This window comes from Embiotoca jacksoni, unplaced genomic scaffold (assembly GCF_022577435.1).
Source record: "Embiotoca jacksoni isolate LCO1_2020_lvr unplaced genomic scaffold, fEmbJac1.0.p SCAF_14, whole genome shotgun sequence".
NCBI lineage: Eukaryota > Metazoa > Chordata > Actinopteri > Embiotocidae > Embiotoca > Embiotoca jacksoni.
Genome location: NW_027185274.1, coordinates 16795345 through 16820976, shown reverse-complemented (window position 1 = coordinate 16820976; position 25632 = coordinate 16795345). Strand labels below are relative to the sequence as shown.

Sequence of the window (25632 nt, the reverse complement as noted above, 5' to 3'; positions counted from 1 at the left end):
ATTGACTGACAACACCTGCTCCTTTTAATTGAAATATTGCAGCGCTGCTGGGTTTTCCAGCAGGGAGATGCCTGTCCAAATGACTGGAAGGACTTGGTTGAATGTTTAATGATGACGTGTCCACTTGGTATGCACTGACTAAAGCTGGACATCATACAAAGGCGTCAGGTCTGATGTAAGATGCAAAATACGGAGCAGGAGGAAGCTGCAAAACTTCTCTGTGGAAATATTTTGAGAAAAAAAAAGGAAAACTGTGGGCTTCCGTTAACAGTAATGTTAAAATACATGTTACCGCCTTTTTATGTGAAAAAAAAAAAGGAAATTAAAATACACGTCTTGCACATCTAGATTTTAGGTTGATGAATTTGTTGATGTTTATGTTTGAACAAACGACCCCCGTTCCCATCTGACACCTCCAAGACTCCCTCCACTCTCCTGATGAGATGCCTCTATTTTATGCCTGTTTAGCCATTGTGGCCCTTAATAGCTCCACACTTCCACTGACGCTGGCATTGAAGCCATTGTGGTGCCCCTCTTTGGGTCATGCCTCGCAACAGACATCTGGATCCTCTTCCGTTGCCCAATTTCCAGCCCTATTCAAGGGCACAAAGGAGAGCAGGCGCCTGACCGTCCAACAGTCACTCTCCATCATGTTGGGGTGTCGCAGCCTGACACCGACACAATGAGGAGGAGGGAGGAGAATCAACAGCACCGAGGAACCGGTCTGGTCTGCGCTGGAGGAGGGGGACTAAGTGAAAATAGATCTCGAACCCCCCGGGGAGCTGTTTGTGTCTACAGGTCCCAGAGAGGACGACCCGGCCGGGCAACCGGGGGCCGCAGCGGGGCCAGATTGTGGAGGAGTGGGTGTGAAACAACAGCTGCTGAATAAATCACAGCAGAATCAGAGGGTGGAGGCTGAACAGCAGGACGATGTGGAGCGGTGAGGACGCGGGACAAGGTAACGCTCCCCGTTAGCAGCGGTGATGATGATGAAACCGAGGGTGGTTGATGCAGTGATTATAAATAAACAATAACTGTTGGCAGAACTTTGAAGTGTCACGTTTATTTATGCAGAACAATATCACATGTTTGCGTCATAAACGGCTTCTATCGTTAGAGCTTCGTTGTGTAAAGCAGAAACTCACAGGACAGCACACGCACGCATGTCACCACTACGAACGAGGAGCACCGTGGATGATGTGAGGGTGTTGTTCATGAAAACCCAACACGTGTGTTGTGCTGTATTTAGTTTTCCTGACATGGAAAAATATATCTTGCCGAAGTAGCAACCAAGAGTCTAATCACAAGGAGACGGTACAAACTGGGAAAAACTTGTAATACGTCCCTCATACGATACCGTGTCAGTGTGTTTTGGCCTCGCCCAGGCGTGAATAGTAAGGTGCCATTGGTTTAGCCATTAAAAATAATATGGTTAGGTCAGGATTTCTTTGCAGAAATTTCTTGGATGAAAGTCTTTGTTTTGATCCATCCAACCACCCCCAACCTGCCTCCCTACGTCACATGACCTTTTTCTTTGTCCCCAAGCGGCATTTAATAGTGACGTCACCCTTCGGTTTGTGAACGAACGTTCTGAAGCCTCGACTTTGCCATTTCCTTCGTCGCCATCTTGCTCGAGCGGTGGATCCGACTTAGTCTGATTGGAAACCCAGGGACACAACGCCCCGCCCACTTATAGCTGAAACCTGACTGTACCTCAGGCCTGTCAATCAAACAGACACGCCCCCAAACATGCCGGGTTTTGAGGCCTTGTATCTAATCAATAATGGGAATATTTTCAGATGGACCACCAGAAAACGAATAAGAAGGTGTGCAAACATGGCATTGACATTGAATTTCAGTATTTTGAAAAAAAAACAAAAAACTGTAAATAGTTGATTTACCGTAATGTAACTTAATATACAATCAGGAATCCCTCATTAAATTTCCTTGGATATTTGCAGTCTTTTCATGGACTTTAATTTCCTCAAAACAAAAGATTTTAGACTTAACCGTTAATCTTTATCGAAATAATCATAACCCTCAGATTTGACCTCTAACCCAGTGGTTTCCAACCTCTTTGACTTGTGGTCGCTACCAATCTGGCCTCCATCACAACAAATGGTGCTTTTTTTCCTTTTCAGAAATCAGATTTTCAGATTCTTTTTTTCTCTTACTTATACCAAAAAAAAGATACATAGAAAAAAGATAATTTCATTATATTTGAGACCTAACACCATTTTTAAGGTCTCGCCCATCATTTCTCATTTTTATCAGGAGTTTTGCTTATAACGTTTTAACCACTGACCCTCACTCTATTCAAACTATAACCCAGAAATATCTCCGACTGATAAGTCCTCCTCCCCTCGGTCTCAGTGGTGCCTCCGGTGAAGCAGGTGTCGTCTCTGTCTCTTTAAAGCTCAGACTCCGGGAGGTCGGCGGTGATTTGTCGCTGAGAGCTGGGAGTGCGCAGCTCGGCTCGGCTCGGCGGCATGTGCAGCGCTTCATATCCGCTCCACAAGCCGAAGCCGCAACCTGCAACCGGCCGGATCATAGCAGAGGAAGAGGAGGAAGAGGAGGAGCTGTTTTATTCATGACCGGGACCAAATATAATTAAAATTACCTCCTTTTTTTTTTTCTTTTTTTTTGTTTGTGTTTTTCGGCCGCAGCAGAGGTGCATGTTCGTGAGAAGTGTTTGTGTGTGTGTGCGTGTGTGTGTGTGTGTGTGTGTGTGTGTGAGAGAGACCATGCGGGCTGAAAGAAGTGATGCTGCTGAGTTTTAGGTTCCTCCGGGGCGGTGCTGCTGCTGCTGCTGCTGTTCATCCCGCTGCTGTCACGGCTCCATGGGACTGACATCAAAGTTTTTCCGGGGTGATTTTACTCGCTTGACATATTCCAGCTGAGGCTCTGTCTCCTTCTCGGTCCAGTTTAATTTAGTGTAATCTGGGCTTCATCTAATGACTGGAGGTTTGCTTTGACTGGTAATTTTTTACCAGAGGCTGCACACTCCGGAGGATTTGGCACCCGGACAGCGAGGAGATGAACTTTGGAAATTTACTACTTGTGACGACCTCATTCATCACCATCGCTTCAGGTAAGATATCTTTTACAGAAGTCTCTTATATAAGTCCTTCTCTCTGTTCTTTCCTATTTCTCTCTCTCTCTCTCTCTCTCTCTCTCTCTCTCTCTCTCTCTCTCTCTCTCTCTCTCACACACACACACACACACACACACACTCGCAGTCCATATGGCGTGACTGCCTCGCAGTGTTTTGGACTTGTCTTATCGTGTTTTCTGTCCCTCCAGATGGATGTAAATGTTGTTTCGCTGCATTTCAAACAGGTATATCTTGACTGCTTCGTGCTCCTAACAACAAAATGGGTTTACAAAGGGAAAATGTCACGCATGCATTTTAAAATTTTTTTTTTACTATTAAATACCACTGGTGAATGCCAAGAAAGATCCACATTTTGTCTTCAGAGTGTCCCTGAGGACCGAGGTGGCCACACAGAGATGCCACCAGGCAGCAATGGAGGTCAAAAGAGGATCCACTAGTGGGAGAAGTAAAACCATTTAACTCTCACTTTTAGTCCAGCTGGGAGCTCAGAAACTGAGCAGCCTCCTCCCGTAAAACATGCTGATGGAGATGTATACATATTATTAGAGAAAAATGCTTTTAAAAGCTCCATTTTGATTACCTTTGACAAAAGGATTAACTGTTTTAACAATTGCTCTAATAACAGCTTAAATGTCAGAGCCTTAATCCAAACCATAAATAAAAGCAGGGCTCAGAAAAAGCAATTGATGAGAGTGCAGATGTTTTTTTTTCAGTCTCGGTTCTGAATATTTTAAAACATTAAGGACATTTAATTTAACTCAGTGAATACGAAAGGAAAATATTACCATCATTGTCATGAATTAAAAACTGATTGATGCTGGATTTTCAAGGACAATGGAGATATTTGAGAAAATATATTCATAAAAACAATAGCTTATCTGAGATAAACTTAGTTTTGCAAACACGTAACATGAATACTATTTTCAAATGAATGCCTTAAAGGTGCCCTGTAGAGTTTGTGACCACTAGTAGTGCTATTGAGTCATGTTTTTACCCATTTTGTTGCTTAATTTATGTCCCGCTGGTGGTTTCATTGCTGCTATACCTGTGACTGAAAATTATTGGCATCCAGGAGAATTTAATATTGGACTAAAAAGATGGTGTTGGAAACCTCTGTGGATTGAAAATGTATAATAGGAAGGCTAAAACGCAACCATGTTTGCAGTTTGAGGTGTCCTGTCGAGAGTTTTAGAGATGTTTCTTTTAATTGTTTATTGGGGAACACAGAACTCTTTTTTGTTTACAAGAAAATCACATGGGACACCTTTTATTTTTGTTTCTGATTTTGTTTGCCACATGCTAGTGGAGTTACCCATCAAGACGTCCCGCAGCTGCATTAGCAGCATTAGCATTCATCTGGAGTCATGTTTCCGGTTTAATACTTACTCTTTTCTTCTTTTTTTTTTTTAGCTGTTTTTGGTCTCCACCAACTTTAAGGCTGAATATCTGTGTCTTTAGCTGCTAAATACTCTTGCTGCTATTCTAAGAAGCTGGTTGCTAAAGTTATCCGTTTGTGCTGGGAAAGTCAGAAACGCAGGGAATTTAGGGCAGTGACCGTGAACTTAAGCATTTAAAGTTGTGGGCTGTAAAACCAAAACAGCGCTTAAAGGCACCATTAAGCCCTTTGGAGCTGGACAATGACTCTCTGTGAGATCACAGCTATAAAACTGACCCCTTTGTCACAACAGTAGAAGTAGTCATGACGACTCGTTGCTCCTTCGTGATGTTTGTACTGTTTCTAAACGACCTTAAACATATTTCTATGCGGTGTCATGTGGTGTATTCATTGGCTGAAAAACACAGTATTACCAATTTGGGGGAAACAATTTGATAAATCAACACAGGGACTTTGTGACTGCAGCTCTATTTGACGTGTAACTGTAAATCTCGGCGCTCTTTGGCCCTTGCGACTGCTCTCACTGCACTCACACTTCTTCATTATTAGAATCCGGCAACACCTCTCAACATTAAAGGTGGCTTTCAACACCATCTGCCTACATCCATTAATCCGGAGTGGGTGTTTCATCTCGTCCCCTGCATCTATGTTCCCTTCGAGTGGTGTTTATTCTCATTAAAGTGCTTGGAAAAAGAGGATTCGAACGGGGCTTCATGGCTTCTGCGGTGACTGTGGTGAGACACAAACACCACCTGTTGATATCATCACGTTGTTTTTCTATTATAAAAAATATAAAAAAGCAGAAGAAATGTTTACAGCGAGATGAGCCTTGTATGTGTTGGTGTATTCAGCCAAGCGAGTTCTTCTGTTGCTGGTCTTGAGATGGGCGGTGGAGGGTTTTTCGTCAAACCTCCGTGTGTGTTTGCGAGGAAAACAACAACAGTCACACATTGCATGTAATTCCTCGCGGCAGCTCGGCTCCTTCACACACGCACACACACACACAAAACAAATCTCAATTAATATTTATCTCATTTAAATTTCAGTTATCTTGACTCAACTGTTGTGGAACTAATTGCTGCTAAACAATCCTTGGCTGGTGATTTGTGTCCGCTCCGTCCCCGCGGTCATTACTTAGTGACACATGTGGATGAAGGCTGACCAAAGTCTTTCCAGTCCCTCTTGATGTAGAAGCCGGTTGGTCGTCTAATGTGCTGCAGCCCTGAGTCATATTGCCGGATGTTGATGATGTCCCACTTCTGGTACAGAGGCTGATGACGTCATTGAGAGATTAGATCGTGAACGAGGAGAACAGTTGCTAAACAAAAGGCTCCAAATTCCCCGACTGATGACAGAAGAAAATGAAACCTGACTCCTCTTGCTTTGAAATTTCAGCTTGCTGTGGCACATTATCGCCCCTCCGCAGAGATTACTTGGCAATGTCACAAGAACTCCTTGAATGTTTTTGGCCTTTTTAAGTATGTAAATGATTTGGAATTGAAAAAGACACAACTAAATCTCAGCAGACAGCCACCAGTTTTCTGCTACTGTCTCACTTAAACAAATCAGTCTCCGAGCTTTCTGCAGGTTTGTTGTCGCTCGTGTTTTTCAGCTGATATGAAGCTGTGAGCGCAGACAGATCCAGGTTCTCGCATGTGTTTTTACTGTTGCCGAGAGGCACGGCGATCTGAAGCAAAGCAGGACGTCCCTTCTGTGGCTTTGTTGATTTCGCACATTCGCGTGACAGCGGTACACTTCTGCCCCCGGGGGTGGATGCAGGGTTAATAGTTGTAAATACTAATTAATAAAAGCGCCCCATCTTCCCCTCGGTTATGTAACTCCTCAGCTCGGAGCGAAGAAATGCCAGATGCAGCCTGAATCAACAGAGTTTTTAAGACATGATCTTGATCTTCCTCTTGGCTCTTGCCCTGCTTCGTCTTTGTGTTAGATGGGGCGGAAATGCCGGAGACGCCACGAGCAAACATGTGGGCGTGTGTCAGAGTTTTGCAATTAGGACCAATGCAATAACTTGTCAATCAAAGCTGCGTGTGGCACTTATTTGACTGCGGATTGTTTCATTTCCTTTGCAAATAAATGGAGAAATTTTCATAGATCAGATACAATCAGTATGTAATCATCATAACACATAATCAGCTCATAATGAGTTCGGTCTGTAGCTGCTCTGAATCTGCTCTCATTTATTTATTCCCACTGAAAAGGAAACAGAATCCTTCACATCGTGTTTGTGTTGTTTCCTCAGATGCTTAGCATGTAAAGTTCTGTTAGACAAACAGCATCACACATGCAGTATAGAAGTTATAGTCTCAACCCGGAAAAATTAGAGGAGCGCTGTGTATATTGCTATATATTTATAATATAGAAATGGCAATTAAAAAATTCAGTGACTGCTCCTGTTGTGCACGAACAGACTGAAGCTGAGTGAAGCACACAAGAAGAAGCAGGCAAGCACAGAAACTAGGGATGGGTCATGATGTTTGAATATTCGAAAAGTCATTAAAGTCTAAAAAATAGATTAGTATACGTGACTATTGGTCTTCGTTCGTTCTGCAGGAAACTAGGCCACATAAGTTATTTATTTCTTTTGTCCGTTTTATATTTATTGTTGTTGTTTCCTCCTTTGTGCTGTCGCCTACAGAAAAAGTTAATACTCGAATATTCGAATAGTCACTTAAATAAAAATCTATTGGTGTATGGGACTATCGTTCTTCCTTATTTCCCCTGTTTTAACCGGCGCCTGGTTGTAATGTGTTACTCCCGTCAGAAGGTGGCGGTGATGCATCTAAAAGCTGTTCGCCAGCCGCCATTAAACAAAATAAAGAGAAGAAGAACACATTGTGATCGGACTCTGGGCTTCGATTAATAATCGGTTAGTTCAGAGTGATTATTGAAAAGTATTTCTGCTTGAGATGATCATCCCTAAAAGAAACACGACTCCAAATGCTGCTTCATAACCACTTCAGCGTAAAGAACCAACTGTTCATAAAATGTTTGACATTCATAACATAGGAACCATTGAAGCATTGATGAAATAAATCATAAATTAGCAGATTAAAAGAGAATAACTCAACCTGTATTTAACTATTGGAGCCGTTAAATTGAATTACCTGCATGCTTTTTTTTTTCTGTGAAAGAACATCTCGTTCGTTCTGACACATTAGTTGGTACTCAGGGTACCCTTGACAACAGTAACATTATATGAGGTTGGGACACTCTCCTTCATAAAGCTCCTTCCCTATTGGTCGACGGCTCAAGGTTGACTGGCATTCACTCTCACCCAGTTTATGTTGGCTCTGTTTTACTCGTCACTGTCGGAGAAGTTAATGTGTGTAAAAGGGCCTCTGTGATTCGTCCGCTCTGACAGCAGTGTAACAACGATGAAGTGTGCTTTGTGGCTCCAGATGGGGCGAACAACGATTTGCTTTGTATTTCAATATTCGATGCAAGATTCTTGAAACAATACGCACGTTGAATTGGACATTTTTCTCCCTGTTCAGTTGAATAGAAATCTGTTTATAGCTCAGGGATTATTGAACTGTTATGTGTTTGAAAAAAAAATACATCTAGCTCCATTTGTTCATTGCAGATTAGTGGTTTGTCTTTTATTTGTTGCTGAAGCAGTTTGAAGGAATTCTAGTCTTTTATTCTGAAAACTTTGAAATAAATGTGCGTGTGCATTCATTTAAAAAAATATTCTTCATCCTTACTGTGCGGCCCGCCGATGTCCTTCCCTGCTTGTTCAGTCCTTGTAAAATTTTGAAAGTCATTTCATGCCAGAATGCCCTAGATTAAAAATTTTCACACCTTTTTCATATCTCTAAGGACCCACCACGGGCTCTAATGGGCCGTGTTTACGATCCGACTAAAAACATACCTTCACGGAGGTCCCCATTATCTCCCATGACATGTATTATTCCGCGACACAGACAGGGCTGACAGAGTTTCTGTTTGCTGAAAGGTGCTTTCAACCGTCCCTCCACAATCTTCCTGTCAGGAAGCAAACATTACTGTGGAAATCTTCTCGCAGAGGAAAATGTGTCGCTGTCGTGCTCAGTGACGTCGACTTTTCACTGATTGCACACTTGTCACAGAGGCAGGTTGCTGCTTTGTCACTTTGGCCACCGGAAGATGTTTGATATTCTTTTTTCTCTGAGAATACTATTTTGTCCGTAGTACATCAGCCCTGTGCCACATTGATACCACTGCATGATCGCTGTAGTAAGTGTCCAGTGACCCCTCATTAATAATTATAATATCGGCTGTACCGGTGGAATAAAAGATGTCTTAAATCCAGTTTTAATACGCAGCTGGACTGTGTCTGGAGGCGTTAAAATAACTTTCAACATTTCCGAAAGTTTCTCTCGTCTCTTTCAAATAAGAACTCATTAAATAAACAAGTACACAAACATTTGTCATGGTGACATTTGTGCTATTTAAACCATCTGAAAGCGATGAAGACGTTTCAGCATTTGTTTACTTGAGTTAAAGGACAACCGAACATGATAAAACAGAGAACCTCAACTACAGCCACAATAAATACGTAAAATAAAAGGATTGAAATGACTTCTTAATGGTTGATGGCATTGTTAATGGCAGATTATTGGCTTAATTGGGTAGTTGACCACTGACATTAGCCTCTATCCCTGTAATTAAGTATAGTGTCATTTGTCTCTATTACAAAGTTTGTTTAAAAAAAAAAAATTATTAGGAGAGAGATCAATGACTGTAAGATACAAATAGCCTAAGTGTTTCAAACAAAGCTTAATTCATTCAGGAATTTTCACTGTGATCAAAATCTCAACCATTCGCATGAAGCAGTACCTGAAAATCACAAATATTATTACGCATATAAGCTTGTTAAGTCCCAAAGAGTAATTAATGCTGTTCTTATTAAATAGAAAATACAAAATTAAAGCGGCACTGATCATTCTTTTTATGTAAACAGTGGATGTGTAACGTTCAATTTGTAGCGACAGTTCAAATCAACACTACGGAGCGTTGCAGTCTTTCAGCTCATAGTTTCGTCGTCCGTCCCACAGCTTTACAACTCTCATCAGCTGTCCTGAACCTAAACCAGCCAAACACCGAGCTGCAGACTGACACCTGTAGTGACGAGCTGGTGAACAAAGTGGAGCATCAAGCAGTGAATTAGCCAGATGTTTCCCTCTAGAGTTGGTGGAGACCAAAAACAGAGCTAAAAGGAGAGTGAATACTGGACCTACACTCATCCGGTGGACAGAAACAAATTTTAATCTTGTAAATAGTAATTGATTTTGACATCAGCTTTAGGGTTATAATATTTACAGTTTTAGATATATTTCGATAAACATCAACACCACTAACAGTAATATCAAATGGTTTGTTAACAGTGTCTGTCTGTAAAGGAAAATCTGGCGCGTTCCAAAGCACCAACACTTTGGTGTTCAAGGTGCTGTGAAAGTATGCTTCGGGTTGGTAAATATTTCTTTTGAATACCTTTCCACAAAACATCTAGAGTTGAAGGTCTGACGTGTACAGTTAATCGTAATAACTACTACTGGCATTAGTAATGCATTACTTCCAGGTAGATTTATCATTCTTTGTTCCAAACCCCGTCAAAAAACTCATCAGAATGTGATCCATCTGGTCCAATAACATGAAAAATCTAAAAAGGCCGATTATTATTATTTTCTTTTTCACTGCTCATGTGTCTGGGACCAGAGGACTGAGAAGGACACTTCTGGCTGGGTACCTCGTGGAGGAAGCTTTGAAAATTTTGCAGCACTGAGAAACTTGGACTCGCAGACCTTAATAATACATCCATGTTAAAAACCTGCGTTACAATCTGGGGATGTGGGGTTGGACATATGTGTATAAACCAGGCAGCGAGGAACTATTAAAAGAGTTGCATCGTGGGAGGTGTAATTTTTTTTTTTTTTTTTTTTTTTTGAAGTTGTTCATTATCAGCGCTTCAGCTTTAGAGAGCTACTGCTATAGGTTTGGCCTTTCTTATATAATCTCTATTTCCAAGTATACAAACTTAATGAAAATCCAATAACACACTACTGCTCGAGTCTTTTAAGAGGTTGACTCTCTCTCCCTGTTTTTTTTGTTTTGTGGGTGTGATAAAATCGAGTTATCACTGAAGAGGCAGGCAGCTCAGAGTGATGTAACTGTATTACAGGAGGTTGGGATTTGAGCTCCGTTGCGTGCGTTGAAAACACGGTTTAACGCCGGGACATCGCTGAGCCGCAGAGTTTCTCTTTATCAAATACATTTTTCTGTGGACAAACACAGTGAAACGTGTCAATATGGACTCGCGGCTGTTTCACACACATCATACAGATGTGACAAAATATTATGATATCTTAAAGGATTATCTCGCAGGCCGAGCATGACGTGATTTACACTTTGTTTTGGTAAACAGTGATGATGTACGATGTCTCTGCTTCAAACCAATAACAACGCAGCATCACACCACATAATGTAAACTGAGCGAGCGAAACACACAAAAAGACAACACTAAACGAGAGACTGAAGCAGATTGGTTTTATCTTCAGCGATTCATTAAGTTTAAAACAGAGCGTTCCCTTTCTGTTCTCCAGAAATTATGTGTAGGTATCATGACAGGTATCCTGCCGAGTTCTGCCCGCCCGCTGAGAATGACATGCACCTCGCAGCACCGCAGGCGAAGCTGAAGGAAAACTACCGGACAAAGCGTGTCAGGACCTGCTGAAGGTGCCGCGGCACATTTTAACAGCTCGATTGATTTCCATCCACATCCCGCTTTAGTGCCGTCCTGGTTTTTGACCTCTGCGCTGTTAGCTGAGAGCACTCTCTAGATGTTTGCTCCAGGTCGGTGCCATCATGGCGACATAAATCTGCTTACAGCTGAAAAAGTGCGGCTTTATCCTGCTGCCTCAGATTTAAGTGTAATGTAACAGCAGAATGTATGTCATTAGGTTACTCCTGACTGCTCCTCTCCCATGATGAGGGGGGGATTTTCATGGCAGTCTAGATTATGTGCTGAAAATAATGCCTGGGACAGAGAGAGCACAACAATCAGTGGCACAGTGACCATTTCATTTTCCTTCTTTCTTTCTTTTTCTTTTGAGGGGGAGGGAGTGAGGGCGACCATCTGTTTCTCAGAAGCAAACTAAAAGCAGCAGCAGCAGTTTGAATTATTCATTTCTCTAACTGTACCACATTGTTCGAGATATTTGGTCGTGCTCTAAAAGCTTACCTTGGGTCTCAAAGCAGTGTGCCTTTTCCTCCCAGCCAAGCGAAGATAGTAATGGATCCCCAGAGAGACGGGATATGGGAGTTATCTATATCCCTCCGCTTCGCTCATTCCCTAAAAATCTTTCTCCCCCTTCAAATGCAAAGATCTCCCTGTCTCATTCTCAGCTATCATCTCCACATCTGCAACAACCCTGACTGTCGGAGAGATCGGCCATTACCGCATCACATGACTGGTTGCATCCTCGGAGCAGGTGGTGGCTATACTGTACAGCATATAGAGAATATAGGAGGAGGAAATAGATGTGTTTATTTATCTGAAAGGAGCAGAATATGATGTCTTACTCTGAATGGAGAGTCAATCTTTAAAGAGAGATTAGCGATGATTCGCTGCTCGGCTACACACTGATTTATCCAGCAGCTACACAGGAAGATATTCTTCACTTTGCTTTTGTCTGCCCTCTCACAGACAAATTATATGTTTGCTGGTCAGCCGGATCGGTAACTTCCTCTCTGCCCCACAGGGTCCCGGGCTCGGTTTGAAGACAGCGCGCCTCGGATCGTGGAGGACCCCTCGGATCTCATTGTGTCCAAGGGGGAGCCCGCCACCCTGAACTGCAAGGCGGAGGGCAGACCCGCTCCCGGCATCGAGTGGTACAAAGATGGCGAGCGCGTGGAGACCGACAAGGACGACCCCCGCTCGCACCGCATGCTCCTGCCCAGCGGCTCCCTCTTCTTCCTGCGCATCGTGCACGGACGGCGGAGCAAACCGGACGAGGGCGTCTACACGTGTGTGGCCCGCAACTACCTGGGAGAGGCCATCAGCCGCAACGCTTCGCTGGAAGTCGCCAGTAAGGCTCCGAGTTATTGATCACTGTCCTAAAAGTATACTCTTCTGCACTTTATCCTGATGTGTGTTTACAGATGCTCCACAGTTGTGTCCCAGATCTTTTTGCAGCCTGTCTGGTGGAGGTCCACCGGAGAGCTGCTGGTGCTTAAAAATAATGATTTGAAAGAACCAAACGGGAGGGAGAAAGTACCGAAAAACATTCAGCAATAAGTAATGGCCTGTAGATTTGTTTCCTATTTTAGGCTGCAATGGTGACAGTGATGCAGTGTGTGTGTGTGTGTGTGTGTGTGTGTGTGTGTGTGTGTGTGTGTGTGTGTGTGTTCGTGTGTTCAGTATTAATTCCACTTTTAGAAGAGTCTGCTCAGTAAATGCAACAATATACATCCCATAAATACGATTACAACACTATAAGCTATATATGACTTTTCTTCATTAATTTAGAGGAACCTCTGGTATGAATGTTTATTCTAATTGGAGATAGGATGATTTTTATTAACTGAAGAGTTTTTGAAAACAATATGAATTTCCCAAATTGTGATCAGCTACCTGTTTGTGAGCTGCCTCTGTTCACGCACCTGTTCCTTTCACGTCTACACGACGCTCGGCGTCTTAAAGAGACACCTCCTCTCAGTGGACAGGAGGGTGTATCACCTGCTTATTCCACTGAACACTGGTCTGCCGTGTCGTGTGCGCGCTGTGATTTTGTTCCGTCCTCTGCGCGACCTCTTATCCCACAGGGAAGTGCTTCAGAAGCGTTTTGTCTGCCCGTTTTAAATTACTGCCTGATTTGGTCGTGTTCCCTTGCTTCCTGCGCTTCTATCGTGGGTTCACGTTTTGTGTTTATTGTCGTCATTTCTGACTTTGTGCCGACAAAGTTGAAACAGCTTGCCGTGTTGCAGTCATTAAAAAAAAACCTGAATCCTTCTCTTGTCCGACCAGCTATGAAGGTATTTTGCGTCTTTTTTAATGCGAGCCAAAAAAATAAACCGTTTTGAAAGCAAATTTCTTGGAAGCACTGCAATAAAAAAAAAGCAAGTTTGTAAATAAAAATATATAAACTGATAATAAAATGATTTGTATTGCGAACAAACTTGCTCTTAGGGTTTTGTTAGTTTTGGTCACAGAATTCAGAATTTAGCTTGTTTGGCTGCGAATCTTTGCATTCAAGTCATAAAATACCTTCATAACCGGCAACCTAAATCCTCACATATGAGTAACTGCAGCCGGTGAAAATAAACCACCACTGATCAGTTATGTTGGAGCAGCCATGTTGGATGTTACTGACCGGTTCACGTCACCTGAGAGTCACCGCTCATTTTGTACCCACGAGATCACGAGAGCATTCACCATTGTTGTATTTTTCAGTGGGTGTGTTGTCTGCTGCTGAGGAGCACATCGGTGGGGGGGGGTTGAGTTCCTCGTACGTCGGTGGAAGTGCACTGAAGTAAAAAAGCTCCCACTAGGTGCTGCGTCTTATGATTTTCCCTCCTCGGTCCAGGACACGTAGCATTGTCTTCCTCCCCTCCTCGTGGAGGCGGTGCAGCTTGGCTTGGCTCGGCCCGGCCCTGGGCTGAACTGCAGCTCCCTTTGGCACGAAGAAATGGATTAGTCAGTGGGTTGATTAGGGGAAGGAGCATAACAGATTAGCAAGGTCGAATTGTCCTCGTTAAGAAACACAAAACAGCAATTTGAACACGGCTTTATCTTCCACCATGTTGGCGCTTCCTTATACCGGCAACGTGCACGTGCGCGTGCGCGTGCGTGAGCGCTCATGGCTGGCTGACCTCAGCTGTCATTCGTGTCCAAAAATAGGGAAATACTGTGAATTGGGAACCATAAGCAGCGAATGCCGATATCCGTGCTGGGAGAGGAGGTGATGCACGCGACTGTCATTTCACCTCTTTTGAAAATTGTTGACAATGAAATTTATCTTTGTGTGCTGCTGCAGATTATAGTGCAGGCGTACCGGTGAAGGGAGGATTCACCTGCAGGCACCGAGTGACTAACAGTATTAATAAGTGCCTGTTTTCCTTCTAATCTCACCGCCTGAGGCAAGACGGGGCATATGCTAAGACAGCATGGTGGTGGTCTTCGACTCCCCCTCCCTTCTCTCTGTGTGTGAGGCTGTGCTGACTGTGGGGTAAATAGTGACCCAATTAGCTCTGGCAGGGAGGCGGGGGTGTGGGGAGGAGGGAGTGGAGGGGGTGTGCAGTGTTAATGAGAGGCCAGGCTTTAAGCTGGTGGTCTTGCAGAAATGTGGCTGTGTGTGAGGCAGGAGTCTGAGGGACAACAGGTGGGAAGAGGAAGGAGCTTTAAACTCCCACCGAGCAGTAATTAATACCGATGCATCTGTTCGACTGTTGCGGCTCAGAGTCGGAGTGCTGACACTAACCGGGGCTTTAACCACATTAATTACTCATTTATTGCCCGTGAATAATGCAAGGCTGCATGACTAAGACTTTTATCTGCAGCGCTCCGGCCACGTATGTCGTCTCGTCTGTGATATTTTTGCGTGAATTATTGGACAAATTGAACCTTTTCTCACCGATCTGGTGTGTGTGTGTATGTGTGTGTGTGTGTGTGTGTGTGTGTGTGTGTGTGTGTGTGTGTGTGTGCGTATGTGTGTGTGTGCGTGTGTGTGTGTGTGTGCGTGTGTGTGTGAGGGTTACCTGGGAGTGCTTCTGCAGGCTGACGGCAGATTGCACAGGCTTGCAGAAGAGCGTGTTCTCAGCCTGACGCATATTGGGAAGTTTTCACAATTTATTTCTTTGGGGTTCGGGATGAACTATTTTATTATAGTTCTGCCTCATGTGACCTTCAAGCAGACCAAAGGAAAAGATTTTTAAAACTGTTGATTCTTTCCCGTCTTTTTGCAGATGTAGTGGTTTGCTGACAGGAAGGTTAAACCTGATTTTCAGTTTCTAATTTCTTACACATTTTTTTTACACTGTGGTTTTATATGCAGCACAGCTTCCCAGTGGATTAATTATGAAAGCTCAATAATTGGCAACCTGATGGTCGAATGGCCCGTGGGCACGTGCGCCAAAATGCCCATGAGTCCACGATTTAACTCCCAGCTAACCTTTACTGCATGTCACTCTCTGCCAACATTTCCTGTCTGTCTATACTGTGCACCGTAAGATAAGGACTAAAAAGCCAAAAACAATCTATGAAATATATTTTTTTTAAAGAAATATGGGATGCCATTGGTTTGTGAACTGCTTTTCTGAAGCCTTGAGTTCGGCATTTTGGCCGTCGCCATCTTGCTGTTTCGGAGCCAGAAGTGACGTGCAGGTAAGGAGCAGGTGGTGAATCTGACTCGATCTGATCGGGAACCTGAGGACACTTTAGTGAACGTGTCGTTCACTAAAGTCATAATGACTTAAGGAAAAATATATTAACTTTGTATTTTATGAGAGAATTTGAATGGGAGTCTATGGAACCAGAGCCTTTTTGTAACTAACCTCTATTGGCCCTCGGTGGTATTGCAGGTTAAAGCACTTGCGTATTGGCTTAATTTTTCAGACCCGGAAGCTACTTCCATGTTTATATATAGTCTATGATGCTGCCACTCAGCCTTGCTGCTAATTTGTCCCAGTGGTCATTTGTGGTCTTGCAACAACAAAAAATCTCTAGTGGCCCAGAAAAACATTTGACAAAAGAGACCTTTGTAAAACTGTTGACAGGAACCCTCCAGTTGGAGGCAAGATTTTCTATTATGAATTTTTTTAAGATGGCTGTTTCATATTTGTAAAACTTGCCCATGTCTATAAAATACAGTTTTTTGGATGAATGTGATCGTACGGATTCATTTGCAGTTAGCAGCTCTGAGGTTTCACACTTTAAGGAGGTGGGACTCAGTCTTGTCTAAATCTTTTGCCGATACAAACTGCACCATCATCAACATTAAACAATCCTTTTCTCTGTTTTCGGTTTGTGTGTTGATGAAGCCACGAACTCAGCTGAGCTTGATTGTTGGTGCAGCTGTGAACACTTCTCACTGAACTCTGTGGTATTTGTTATAGCTGCCATCATCTGTGGCCGCTTCTTCACGTCGTTCTCCCAGCTGACGAGATGCGATCACAGTGGCTCGTTTATGGCGTGACCACGTTCCCACATCTTTCATTTCCCACAAAGCTCAGAGAAAAAGCAAAGACACTCGAGCAGATGAAGGTACGTGGAGATAAATGAGACAGGGAGAAAATCGAGCTGGAACGAGCGCTGACTTCACCTCTGAGTCATGAGGTTTACGTCGAAACATAATTGCTCAAAATGATTCAAGAACATGGATATATTTCTTTGTTCGGTACAGACAGTCCCTGCTTGCTGCACATTTGTAGTGTAAGTAATGTTTTTCATGCTCTGATGCATTTCGTGCACCCCGAGGTCCACAAGTTACCACCGCTGTTGTTCCCTTTTAGAGCACCTCGTAGGAAAGAGCTCAGAAATGCCAGCAGCAGTCATTATTCTGCCTTTTTTGTCCCCTTGCCTTCTCACTGTTGGCTCCAGTGAATGTGCTGCTGAAAATGTATATGATTAAAAGTAAACCAGAACGGGGGGTAAAACGGGAGTCGTGTCGGTTTCAAAACCATGAATGTGACAGCCAGGAGACGGTCACATGGTGCGGCAGGATTAGAGTAAAGTAGGACAAATAAAACATAAAAGTTGCTTAAAAGGCTTCAGAGCCAGATGTTCCTCTTATTTCTGATGAGGGATTACGAAGGAATCAAAGTTCTGGCTGCGGCTTGTCATGGCTTCTTTATTATCCCTGATCATTATGGTTTGTATGTGTAGCTTTGTTTATGTGCTCATTAAAGTGTTTGTCACTGTTAAGGTTTATTTGAGTCCTGTTAAAGCTTACTGATATTGCAAAATGTTTGTCGCCATGTGGCTTCTGCCTGTGATTGAAACGTCGTCGGATTTTTTCGAACATGGAGGAATTTATGACCGAGACTTTCTCATAAAGGCTGTTTGCCCTGCAGGGCCTTCTCGTCTCGCCATCAACACAATCAGACAATGGGTGGATTAAAGCAATCTCTCTTCTCTGTAGGCAAAGCCTCCATTAGCTATGACAGGGCAGTATCATGGCAATGGGATTAGACCACCTCCCTAACGGGTTTACTGCTCTCTGAAATAAAAGAACAACAGGAGCCGAGCGGCTTGGGCTCTCCAACTCGTGCACTTTAACCTCTTCTGTCCGCCCTCCTACCTGTCAGCCACGAAGACACGCAGCCCGTTCACATGTCAGCCCGGCCCACGCTGTCTGCCCTATCTGCTTCCTACGCTCTTGTCACCGTGTGTTTAGCACAAAATTCAAATTTTTTTTTTACTTCCCCCCTTGTCTTGTCTGTCACACTCACCCGTCAGCTTCAGTTTTAACTTGCCAGTCATGTAAAATGGTCTGTTTATCAGCTCTGTGCATGCAACATAAAAAGTGCAAATGCAAATACTTTGCCGTTTTCATATGATTAATCTCTTGTCCTGTAGATGTTCATTTTTCCAAAAACACTAACAGATGGCCTTGTACTGCAGTGTTTAGCTCCTGTCTGCTCAGCGCTACAATACAGAGATAAATATCACTTAAAAATCAAGTGATGAATATTCTCGGGGAGATTAAATCTCCTAATCTGTATATCCCTGAAAACAAATGGGTGTTCTCGGGATGGCACCTGCAGAAATAATGATGAAAGCGCAGAGAGTCATTTGGGCCTGCTTTGCCATTGTTTAAGCTCTTAGGAAGTGCTGAGGGGAAAATGAGGATTTGTCTCTGCAGATGCAGGGTCGGACCTCAGCTGCCCTGCGGTCGACGCACCGCCTGTCTGATCCTTCGCGTGGACGGACAGAAGCGGGAGCGCGGTGCCTGGTTTAGGAGATTACTCGGCGGGACTAGTCGTATTATGTCTGCAGAGTTAAATTGGGGACAGCCGACCCTCGGGAGGTGGGAGTTCGTCTCTCTGCTTCTGAGGAGATTGGTCGATTCTGTGACACAAACATCCGTATGAAACTCTGTTTGGCGTGGCAAACTTTAAAGTCGGAGCAGGGAAGGATCACATTAACTTGAACACAGCTTCAAAGAACATTTTGGAGCTTGGGTTGCAGTGTTTGTGATGTCAGGAATATTCTGCTCCCTGTTATGTGTTTCAACCCTCAAATGTCCCACTTTCTGAGAGTCTGCGCCCGGGGACTCTGGGATTCAAATGTTAAAGGTGTGTGTGTGCATGTGTGTGGGTTGTTTGTGTGTGTTTGTATCTGTGGGTGTGCAGTTCAGGGATTAGCTCCCTGCCCATAACTTTTTCACTTCAGTCACCATGGCACTGAAACAAAGGTCTCTGCGCGCCCATCTAACCAGGCCTTACAGCCCGAAGTCTAAAAATAACGCAGTGCTTTCAATTAGCTCTTCAGTGCTGCGAAGCGTTTTGAAACAGGCAGCCAAGTGAACAGGGTTGGGTTGACTCGGTGAAAAGACCTTTGGGAGGAGTGTGAGTGCCCTTATTGGTTACAGTCCAGCCATGTCTTTGCTACTACTCCTGAAAAGGCTCCTTAACTTTTGCTTCTCTTCTCTGTGGCAGATGTCCAAACGAAGTATGACTCCAATGCTCTGTTGACACATAATCACCTGCTCCGACATGTAGTGCACTCTTTGACTGTGAAGGATAATTCGAATATCAGTGCAGCATAATGAGAAATTGAATGATGTTGAAGAGGTTAGAAGTCTTCATTTTGTAAACATCTCTCCCTTTTGTTTATCAGATAGGACAGCATTTAAAAATCAGAAAAGAAGAAACTAGAATTACCGCCTCACGGTTGTCTGCCTCCCAGTCTGCCAACGGGTCAAGTTGCAATCTGTTCTGACTCATCTGATATATGACGTGATGACTGAAGGAATTTGTCCAATAAATCTGATTCTGATATAACATAAAGCTGTTTCCACGACAGCAGACGATGCTTCAAATATGAAAGTTGCTGCAAAGAAGCCAGAGCTAGCACAGTTTCAAGGTGGACACCCAAGATTTGTGTCACCAATTCACTATCCGACTATATCTGAAACATGGTCACAATCTTCTCTTCCTGAGTTATGACGTTACCTACACAAGAATCTGAAAAAACATGAGGTAACTTTGACCTTTGACCAACAAAGTGTAATCAGTTCATCAATCAAATTCTCCTAAAACCTCCCTGAGATAACGTGTTTCTTAGAATCGCACAGATGGATGGGACAAAGTAACCTTTGACGACCAAAACTTAATCAGTTTATCGTTGAGTTCAAGCGAACATTTGTGCCAAGTTTGAAGAAACTGCCTCAGCTCATTCTTGAGATAGCATGTTTACAAAAATGTGAGGACATGAGGAGACTTTGACCTTGACCTTTGTCATATGACCTCCAAAATCTAATCAGTTCATTCTTGGGACCAAGTGAGAGATTGTGCCATATTTGAAGAAATTACATCGAGGCGTTCCTAAAATAACACATTCATGAGAATGGGAAGGATGGATGGGACAGATGCAAGGACACAGTGACCTTGACCTTTGCCCTTTAACTAAAAAAACCTAATCAGGTCATTGTTGAGTTCAAGTGAACATTTGTGCCAAATGTGAAGACTGTACCCCAAGTCATTCCTAAATAATCATGATCACAAGAATAGAGGGGCGTGAGATGACTGTGACCTTGACCTTTGACTTTTGACCCCAAAATCGAATTGAGTTCATCCGTAGGACCAAGTTTGTGCCAAATTTCAGGGCGGTCTTTTAACAACCCGGTCATGAAATTAGGGGAATGTGAGGTCACAGCGACCTTGACCTTTAACCCCTGACGTCCGATCAGTTCGCCCTTGGGACCAAGTGAGCATTGGTGCCAGATTTGAAGACTTTCCAACAGGGTGTTCATGAGACTCTACTTACTGACAACCTGGGAACATAATGCCTCCGGCGTTGGCTATTGTCAGTGCGAAGGCATGGAAATCCCATTATCCCTGTCAGTACAGAGTGTAGACCCCCTTTTCATTCCAATATAGTTCAAATATATCACAGAGAGAGTTAGAAAGATGAGCTGAGGAGGTGAACTGATTGACTGATGTGCTTTTTCGACCTGAGGGAAAATTGTCTGCCACCTCACCAAGTTTTGGAATATTTATTGCTGTTTACCCAAGACAATCACTGCTGTCTTAACAAAAAGGAGAAATGAGTCTCCATCTTTAAATAGCTGTGATGAAGTCATTCCAGAGGAGATTTTATTCCAACCCACTGGGTCTGAATATTGATGCTGTTTTAAAGGCCAGAGCTGCCAAGTAGACACAAACCTGTCAGGCACGCAGGTGGATAATTAATGTAGCATCAGTAGCTGTACGTATATACTCAGAGTAATTGGCTGTGAATGAACTCAGTGCTGGTTGATTTAAAGTGGATTACTGAAATATCACTAATTCTTAATGAGTCAGGACAAACTTAAACTACACCAGTTAACAACACAAATTGACTATTGCTGTGTCGGGGCTTTCTGTAGCTCATCACATATGCAGTTTACAGTGACGAAAAGATTCAAATCAAAATTCACCGGTTTATTTTTATGTCTTTAATTTCACACAAAAGTCAACAAAAAGCAGGCTTTTTAATTTTTAGCTGAAGATCGTGGACTAAAACGCTAGCAGTCACTAGCAAACTTTAGCTTGTTTGAGCTAATGCTAAAAGAAGTTGTGATTTGGGTAAAAAAAAAAAAAATGAACAACTAGATCTAAAATATGCGCGGGAAGGATGAATACTGTACTGCTAGTACTGCTAATGGTAGGTTACTTCTACAAGACTTCACAAAAAGTCCGGACTTCCACCAGTTGATGATATATTTACAGCATTGTCTATTTTAGATTAGAGGTAAATACCAACAGTATTCTTGTATTATAATAACACATTCCATTAAAAAGCCATTGAATGGTTGATGTGGTGAATGAGATTGGGGTAAAAATAGGAGGACAGTTATGAACTGGCGATGTTTAAAATGTCCATAATCCCTAAAGACTTTTCTATCGTCTCATCTGGATGAAAACATGTGTTTTTCTGCTCTGCTGCAAGTTTTTAAGTGACTCGAGGGGAGACCCAGGCTTTAACCTCTTGAGGGGTCGTTAACACCTTGACAGCCGTCGAGCTCACGCCTGAGGCGTTAATAACCTGACGACAGGTTGAAGCCTGGGACTCCCCTCCAGCCAGGCAGCGCTCAAACTACACTGTATGTGTCTTAAACAATGGTAGCAATGTGAGATTATTCAATCAAAGTCACATAAATTATTGCACCACCATCGTTCACGTGGAGTTCCTGTGTCGTTGGGCAGGAATGTTGTCAGTTATGGCTACAGAGCCAGTATGTGTAATTCTAACGCCGCCGTCATCCTATTGGTCGACGTCTGAAAATGAAGCTATCATGATGTTTTAGCAACATCTTTCCAGAGAGAATTTATCTTTGCATCGGTTAAAGATGGCTGAAATATTCCTGGATGTATAAAATGAGAATGCATGGATTGATTTTGCCAGAATAACACACGTTGGTTATGAAAAGGATGGTGCAGGCTGCAGCTACAGAATGTGGTCCAACAGGACGAGTGAAGCCCTTTCTGTGTGTGTGTGTGTGTGTGTGTGTGTGTGTGTGTGTGTGTGTGTGTGTGTGTGTGTGTGTGTGTGTGTGTGTGTGTGTGCGCGTGCGTGTGTGTGTGCGTGTGTGTGTGTGTGTGTGTGTGTGAGTTTCCGTCATACAGGAGGTCTCATGAGAAGGCTCAGTTCACGGTTCCCGCTGAGGCTTTCATCTGTCAATCACAGCAAGAGATTAGAAGATATCAAAGGTTGTTGTGTCAAACTCCTCATCCTGTCGTCATCCGCAGTGTGAAGGGAGCCAGAACTTCCAGGGTTGACACCAGGGCAGGCTTTGCTGCTCGTTCGGGGGAGATTTCACTCTGAGCGGTGCAGCAGATTCATAAAATAGAATCAGAGACAATCCTTTCATTAACGCAGAGACCGTTTTTTTCTCCCTCACAATCCAGCTAAATTATGAATGCGCTGTTATTTGCTTACTCCATGTTGGACCGAGACACGTGCATTATTCATCGGCTCTGACAGGAGAGACAGCAGAGTAGGACACAGGCTTGGGAAAACATTAAAACCAAGTACAGTCTAACAAGGATGTTGCCGGAGATTTGAGCAGTCATGCACATGCAGACACGATAATTGACTTTCTCTGAATAAGCTAGTTTTCAGTCGACTCTCTGCAAAAACGTCTTTCACACAGGAATAAAAAAAACAACAAGTCTAAATTATTTCCAAGAGAAATAGGTGTTTCATTTGATGCTGTTGGTCGAAGGGCTGAGCTGCTGCCCCATGATCCGTGGATCTGATTCCCAGACTTGGTTTTAAATACATCAGACCGACAGGGCCTCTCGGAGATAATTCGATTTCTTTGTGTTTTCTCCTCAGTCCTGAGAGATGATTTCCGGCAGGCCCCGAGCGACGTGGTGGTGGCTGCTGGTGAGCCCGCTGTGCTGGAGTGTGTGCCGCCGCGCGGCCACCCCGAGCCCACCGTGTCCTGGAAACGCAACAACGTCCGAGTCAGCGCCAAGGACGACCGCATCTCTGTGAGTTCAACGCGAACGCTGAAGGAGTCACCTTTCAAAGATATTTAGAGGCTAAAAAACCCCCGCAGATGTTTAACCCCGTAAACTCCACCGGCTCCATCTTAACAAGATGTTGTGCAGCCATGCATGTTGAACTGTCGTGGACACGTCAACATTTCAAAGAATCTGTCTTCTTTTTTTTTTTCCCTCTTCCTCTTCTCAGTCTTCTTTCTCTTTTTCCTCTTCCTCTTCACCTTTTTTTTCTTCTAAAGGGCAATATTTAAAAAAAAAAAAAAGAAGCATACTTCTAGTGATACTCTGTTTATTTCCTATCATCAATAGATCCAGTGGAAAAAAAAAACATGCAAAAAATCATCGTCTCTGTCACTGAAGCTCGATATATCCTCCTGCTCTGTGCTGCAGAGCTCCATTGCTGTCCAAAAACAATTACAAACACCTTATAGTCATACTTTAAATTGGCACTGCTGCAGTTTATTTTGAGTCAGTCCCACATAAACCACACCGCTGAAAATACTTAGTAGTGCATCAAATGTGTCAAAATCCACGGCACAATTCGCTCCTGTTTGAGTGGTGCTTCCTGAAGTTTAAGGATGTATTCATCACCAGTTGATGAAGATGAAGGTGTGTTTACACCGGCTAATGTTAAATATTGTTTTTATTGTTCTGGATACTGGGATTAAACAGTAACTACAATACATTTAAACAATGTCTCTAGTTCGTACTTCTTTCCAATCCAGGAGAAATGTGTTATGCAAATGGGGGAAATGCCAGTTTAGACTGATAAAAGTTTTAGTAGATCACGATTGAATGCAGACACCTTGGTATGCTGTGGACCGGAAAATGTCTTCAATCCTGCTGTCTCTTCTCTTTCTGTCCTCTCATGTGTAAAAACCAACAGCTGGACGTAGTGTCTGCTTGTTGAGAGGCCTTTTGTGGAAAGGTGGGAAGTCAGGAGCTGAAGCCGATGATGGATAATGTTTACATCAATTCTAGAAGCAGTGATTATTTCAGAAAAATACTCCATTACAAGTAAAAATCCTGCAGTAAAAACTGGTATTTCAACAAGTACAAGCACAGCACCTTCTACCACTTTACACACGCGCACCACAATGACTCATACAGCGCTCTGCATATCCAGCATCAATGATTTATAACAGTGAAAGCATATTTAAATGTGGATTTTGCCATCAAAGGCAGAGACGGTAGCGTGAAGTTGTGTCCTCTGGTGTCTGTATTCAGGGGACGCTGCAGACTAATGTCCTGAACTGTCACTGGGGTGTTTTTCAGATGCGTGGAGGCAAATTGATGATCTCTCACACCAGGAAGAGCGACGCTGGCATGTATGTGTGTGTAGGCACGAATATGGTCGGAGAGAGGGATAGCGATCCTGCAGAGCTGGTGGTGTATGGTGAGCCCTGGATATTTATGTAGTAACCCCCCCCCGAGCAACACGAACCGGACATGTTGAAAGCCTTCTCTTGTCCGACAGAGCGTCCCGTGTTGGTACGGAGGCCGGTGAACCAGGTGGTCATGGAGGAGGAGACGGTCGACTTCCTGTGTGAGGTCCATGGGGATCCCGCTCCTACAGTGCGCTGGCGGCGGGAGGAGGGAGAGCTTCCCCGCGGGAGGTGAGAGTGACGGACGTGACAGCAAAACACAGACCGTACATAAAAGTGTTCGTAGCCTACGGGACTGAAAAATGAGGCCGATGCAGAAGCGCCTTAAGCTGCGATACCACCGAGTGCCACTAGAGGTTGTCTCCAAAAAAGCCTTCTGGCTCCATAGACTCCCATTCAACTTCTCTCATGATATTTGAAGTCCGTAAATTCTTTCCACGTGTTATTTAGATGTTGTTAACTAAAGTCACTCCTTCTTATTAGTTTTCTGGAGGTCCATCTGAAAATAATCTGTCATTAATTAGACAATTAGCTTAAAAAAAAAAAAACGTGTTTTGGGGGGCGTGTCTGTTTGATTGACAGGCCTGTGGTGCAGACAGGTTACAGCTATCGGTGGGCGGGACGTAGTATCGTCGGGTTTCCAATTAGATCAGTCAGATCCACCGCTGGCTCCTCCCCACCCTCTAGTTCATCCATTTATGGTCACTTCCTGCTCCAAACCGCTCGGAACTCGCAAATATGGTGACGGCAAAAATCTGAACTCATAACAGCCGTTTACAAACCAGCGGGTGACGTCACTGTTGGTTGCCGCTTGCCGCAGACCAAAAGAGACAGACTGGTGATGCAGCTTTCCCAGACGCAATTCTATATTAGATTATTAACACGTGACTCAGAAAACACATGTGGAGTTGAATAATTAATATCTTTCTACCAGTCTGCTAATATAAATACATAAAAGGAAAAGACCAAAGAGGATTCATTAGCTGACAGAATCCTCCAGGGGCCAGTTTCATCCTTTTTTCCATCTA

The 25632-nt window shown here is 43.5% G+C and overlaps 1 protein-coding gene across 4 annotated transcripts in view; it reads left to right on the top strand.

Annotated features, from left to right (window-relative positions):
- The first annotated feature begins 2455 nt into the window (after positions 1-2455).
- LOC138197478 (roundabout homolog 2) overlaps positions 2456-25632 on the top strand; it is a 58127-nt gene continuing 34950 nt past the window's right edge. For 3 of the 4 annotated variants that reach the window (XM_069148344.1, XM_069148345.1, XM_069148346.1), the window contains exons 1-5: positions 2456-3091; positions 12272-12598; positions 23050-23207; positions 24495-24615; positions 24697-24835. In XM_069148344.1, coding sequence (XP_069004445.1) covers positions 3037-3091; positions 12272-12598; positions 23050-23207; positions 24495-24615; positions 24697-24835 — 800 coding nt within the window. In that variant the 5' untranslated portion in view covers positions 2456-3036. The remainder of the gene's footprint in view (positions 3092-12271; positions 12599-23049; positions 23208-24494; positions 24616-24696; positions 24836-25632) is intronic. The other variant, XM_069148343.1, reaches the window with a different exon arrangement.